We start from the raw sequence: 4,829 nt of genomic DNA, 5'->3' as shown, positions 1-4,829 counted from the left end.
ACCCAGTGGTGCCCGGAGAGCTGGAGCACAGGCACCAGTGCTGGTCCAGGAGTGCCCGGCGTTGCCAGGCTAAAGGCTGCGGGGTCTCAAGCACCACAGCTCGGGGTGCAGCACTGCTCTCCAGCGTGGCAGGCTGCACTTGCAGGGCACAGATGGCTGTGGGACAGCCCAGGAGGCCATGCAGGGCACGAGGCTGAGCAGTGCTGGGCTGGCTCAGCTGTGGGAGCAGCACAGGCTTCCCCATTACACATGGATCTAGGTCACGGTCAGCTCATCGCTCCGGCCTGCTCCGCTCCACGGGCAGCTGCAAATACTCCCTAAGCTCTTGTTGCCTCGTTGCTTTTTTTTTTTTTTGAGGAATAACTAAAGCAGAGAGCTGCAAAGGAACCTGTCCCAGTTAGCCCCGTGTCTGTGGCCACAGTGGGTTTGAGGTTTCAGCATCAGCAGAGCTTTGGTCTGGCACAGCTCTGGGCTTCAGTTCTGCTTCCTTCAGTGGCTCTTATCCAGGCCTGATCCATCAACCCTGCTCTGTGCAGCCCCACGGGTCTGGGGTGACTCAAACATTCAAGCTCCAGGTCTCCTTCTCGCCCTTTGGCTCCTCAGCAGCTCTGCTGGCCCAGGAATAAATGCCCAGTGCCCAGGGGGTGACTCCAGACTGCCACTGGCTTCAGCTGTGCCCGAGCCTGTCCCCGCTTGCTTTTCAGACATCTCATTGAATATCTTTTTGAATCGCACGTGAATCTCCAACACCTATATCTGGTCAGCCAGCTGGGTGTGTTTTCTGTGCCTTGCACCTTCTCCCGTGGCAGAATCGGGTCAGTGCCTTTCCCTCCATGGGAGAGGACAGATCCAGGTCCATCCAGTGCCCACCGAGGGTGAAGACACCTCCTGGTCCCGGCAGGAGCGGCTGGTTCCCATTTAGCTGCCTCTGGCTGCCCAGCTCCGTGCAGAATGCCTGTGTTTTCCCCGTGTGCCTGTTCCGCCGGGGTTTTTCCCCGATGGATGCCCTCCCCCTGCCTCTCCCAGGCTGTACGTGCTGCTCTGTGACACAGCAGATGCCAGGAGCCCGTCCCGACCCCCTGCGTCAGGGCCCGGGCAGCGCATGGGGCTGGAGGCGTGTGAATATCCCGGCACGGGGACGAGAGGGGGGTTTTGCGTTACAGCCCTGAAAGCTCCAGTCGCTGGGAGCTGTAAACAGCTCCGGCAGATTTCCTGAGTCGGCAATCCCGGCGGAGCCATCGCCTCCGTCCCCGCGCTCCCCCAGCGCCCGGGGGCTGCAAGGGGGGGTCATCCTCAGCCTTCTCCTCCTCCTCCTCCCTCCCTGCTGCTCCCCCCAAAACTTCGCTGCCATCAGCTGCTGCTCTCTCCCCGGCCGGGCAGCGGGCCATGGCAGCCGGCACTGCCCGGGCATCGCCGCGGGGACACGGCCGAGCCACCCACGCCAACTAGCCCCGGGGCACCCCAGCGCTGCCCGCCATGGAGGTAGGTCCTGGCAGCTGTTTGGGGTCCGAGTGAGGCGATGGGGAGGATGGTGAGGGGCAGAGAGACCCGCGGGGGGGGGTTGGTACCTCCGCTCCTGGCGCGCGACGAACGGAACCCACCGGGGCCGTGCCGGGTGGGAAACTCCTCTGGGAGCTGAATCCCTGAACGTGCCTCCCTGCATTATGTAAGGAAAATGGTTCTCAGGCTGGTAAATCAGCGGAGGCAGCTGCTGCCAGCCCGCTGTGCCCATCCAGGGATGGCACGGGAGCAGGGAGCGGGCAGGGCACGGAGGGGGACACGGGCTGCCCACCTCGGGCACTGCTGCAGGCTCCAAGGCAGGGTGGGAAGTGTGAGTCAGGGCTCCTGCTTCTATTTTCAACAGCTGGGGTGGGTCTGGTGGGAATAATAGCTCTGCTCCAGGAGGCTCAGGGCTGGGAAGGCACGTGGGGATGGGGACAGGGACACTCTGGGTGTCCCAGGTGACGCTGGGCAGTCGCCGGCTCACAGGATGCTGTGCTGAGTTACACTGATAAAGTGCTCTGGGGAAGAGGGGCCACATTTAACAACTGCCCCAAAATCACCCTCCCCACGTCCACTACCCACCTGCATTTCTCTCCCCCGTGGCTTTCCACAGCCACAAAGGGACCCAGACACGGTGACACCTTTGCTGTGGAGCCGCCGGATCAGCACAGCAGCTCCCTGCGTGTGCCCTGCATCCAACACCCCTCAGCAGCCCAGTGGCACTTGTTTTTCCCATGCCTGAAGGTGCACGTGGTCCTTCCCACGGCCTTTGTATCCCAGCCAGGAATCACAGCCACACTTTGCAGGGAGAGTCCTCGCTCCAGGGGGGGATGCAGCACGAGCCGCGGCATTAACTCATCCAACCGTGCTTCCCAGTGGGCTGGAGGGCTTGGAAAACAGAATAGTTCAGGGTATGAGTAAGTGCCTCGAGAGTTTCGCTCTGAACTTTGCAATAATTGTGCAATTTCTTAAGGAGGGGGTTAAATCCAGCCGGGGGTGTGTGGGGAGACCCGAGGCTGCACTGCAGGGCCCCGGCCCCGAGCTCCTCACCTGCCTGCTGGGCTTCCCTCCACCAAACCTGCAGCACCAAAGAACCCGGCATTGCATAATTGTGCCAGGCCATGGCCCTCTAAGCACTGTTTGCTCAGCTTATTAGCTCGAGCCTTTTGCATATCTCAGCTCTCCTGGGCCGAGTTCTGTTGATAAGAATAATTTCCCTCCCTGCGTCCTGCATTCCTCCCGCATCCCACATCACCCCCGGCCCTCCCCTCCCAGCCTGCCTGGAAAACAAGCGCTGGAAAACAGCACTTTCATTTTGATGTGCCTACCAGAGGGCTTGCTGCATGTAGGGAAAGTGTGGCTTTTAATAATCCCCCTGTTAAATCCACTGCACAGTCATTTAGGCTTGCTGGGATTTAGCAGGCAGTGTCTGTTAATGCTGCAGAGATCTGTATTGTGGGGTTTTTTGGTGGTTGTTTTCAAAGCAATAACCTGATGTGCCTTTCCTATGGTCTGTCCCGTGTCTGAGAGAGAGCAGGGGACAGGATTTCATCCCAGCCCTGTCAGCATGGATGGGCAGCACTGGATCTGTGCAGTTCACCACCCATCCTGCCCCTCCCTTCTCCCTGTGCTCCCAAATATAATCCCTTGAATAAATCCCAGAATCCCAGAATGGTTTGGGTTGGAAGAGACCTTAAAGATCATCTTATTCCAACCCCCTGCCACAAACAGGGACACCTTCCACTAGCCCAGGCTGCTCTTGGACACTTCCAGGGATGGGGCAGCCACAGCTTCCCTGGGCACCCTGTGCCAGGGCCTCCCCACCCTCACAGGGAAGAGTTTCTTCCCACTATCCCCTCTAAACCTACTCTCTTTCCAATCCAAAAGATTGGCTTTACAGGGGTGATTCCCAAACCTTTCCCTCTTTGGAAACTTCCCCCCTTGGCTGGCCCAGCCGGGGTTTCCCGTTTCGGTACCTCCAGACCTGCCTTTTCCTCTGCCAGGGGCAGCTTTTCCCTCTCTCTCTGCACAGAATTGCACATCTGGGCAAAAAGTCTGTTTCCTGCTGTTTCTAATTTTTGCCTCTTGATAAGAAACCAAAGCAAAACCCTTCGTGGAGGGCCCAGCCTGGCTGAGTGGCTAAGAATAGCCTGGCAGCAGGGGCTGAAAACTCGGCAGTTAATTTGTTGGGAATTAATGTTTATTTAAAAATCGCCACTCCAGACAGTGAGTCCAGCTGGGTTCTGCCTTTTGCTCTCATCCTCCAGCCCATGCCCCAAATTACAGAGTGGAGAGAGACCAAAAGCCCTTGGGGAGGGGGTTGGGGCTGCTCCCAAGGAAGCTGAGAACTCCAGACGAAGTTCCAACACCCCCAGACTCCCAGCAGGACAACAGGGAAGGAGGAGATGCAAGTGAATAACAGGAGGGCAATGTTGGCTCTGGCTTTTCCAAGCCCCCTGGGGACCTGCTGCAGATGGGAATGTTCACAAGCAGCATCTTGAGAACATTCCTCCCTCCTGCACCCGGCATTTCCTGGAGATAACACACTCCTAAGCAATGATCTCGCAGCATTATCCCTATTAAGGGGTCATTCGGGGAAAGTGTGATGGAAATTAGAAATTATTCAGGTCTGCCAACAGTATTTAACTTTCAAGCAGCTCTTAATTAGAAGCCAGGAGCCATTTATACAACCAGGGAGGTTTTGCATAAGAATCTGCATATAAAACCCAGCAACTGGAAAGATTTAGTGCCCTTTTTTTTTTTTCCCCCAAGTGGCCATGCAGCAATTCTGGGTTGGAGAGCACAAGGCAGGACCTGGGTTGCAGTCCAGGCCCTGCCAGTGATTTTAAATGTGGCCTCAGGCAAGTGATTTCCTCTCCCAAAGCTCCAGTTTTTTCCACCTGTAAAATGGAATTCGGCATTTGTCCGAATTTCCTGGGTGGCAGCTCGTGTTTCCGAGAGGAGTTTGGCATTGCTAGGTGAGGAGGATTGGAAAAGCAGGCAAAGGAATCCCTGCACTTGCAGCTCTGGGACCAGGAGCTGATCCCAAGTCACCCACAGCTCGGGGTTAGGGCAGAGTTTCTCTTGGGCTGAACTCCCGGGGGCATCCAGGCTAAAAGCCAGGCTGAAAGCGAGACTGAAATACCTCTGGGTTGCTCAATCCCTGTGCTCTCTGCTGCTTGGGTGGGAGATCTCATGATGGGTTCCAGTTGTCCTCTCTCCTTTCCCTGGCTGGCAAGTCCAGCAGCCCAGAAAGGCAGGTCCCTGTCCCTGCACGGGGCAGAAAGTCAAGGCGAGCTCCTGGTGGCAGCAGATGCTCCTTGGTG

At 57.3% G+C, this 4,829-nt stretch overlaps 1 protein-coding gene across 1 annotated transcript in view; it reads right to left on the bottom strand.

Moving 5' to 3' along the window:
* DSTYK (dual serine/threonine and tyrosine protein kinase) overlaps nt 1–1,411 on the bottom strand; it is a 46,060-nt gene extending 44,649 nt beyond the window's left edge. Inside the window, exon 1 of the mRNA XM_029962494.1 lies at nt 1,162–1,411. Coding sequence (XP_029818354.1) covers nt 1,162–1,411 — 250 coding nt within the window. The remainder of the gene's footprint in view (nt 1–1,161) is intronic.
* Between the last annotated feature and the right edge of the window lie 3,418 nt (nt 1,412–4,829).

This window comes from Manacus vitellinus, unplaced genomic scaffold (assembly GCF_001715985.3).
Source record: "Manacus vitellinus isolate BGI_N305 unplaced genomic scaffold, ASM171598v3 scaffold_47_pilon, whole genome shotgun sequence".
NCBI classification, from domain to species: domain Eukaryota; kingdom Metazoa; phylum Chordata; class Aves; order Passeriformes; family Pipridae; genus Manacus; species Manacus vitellinus.
This window is presented reverse-complemented; position numbering and strand designations above follow the sequence as displayed.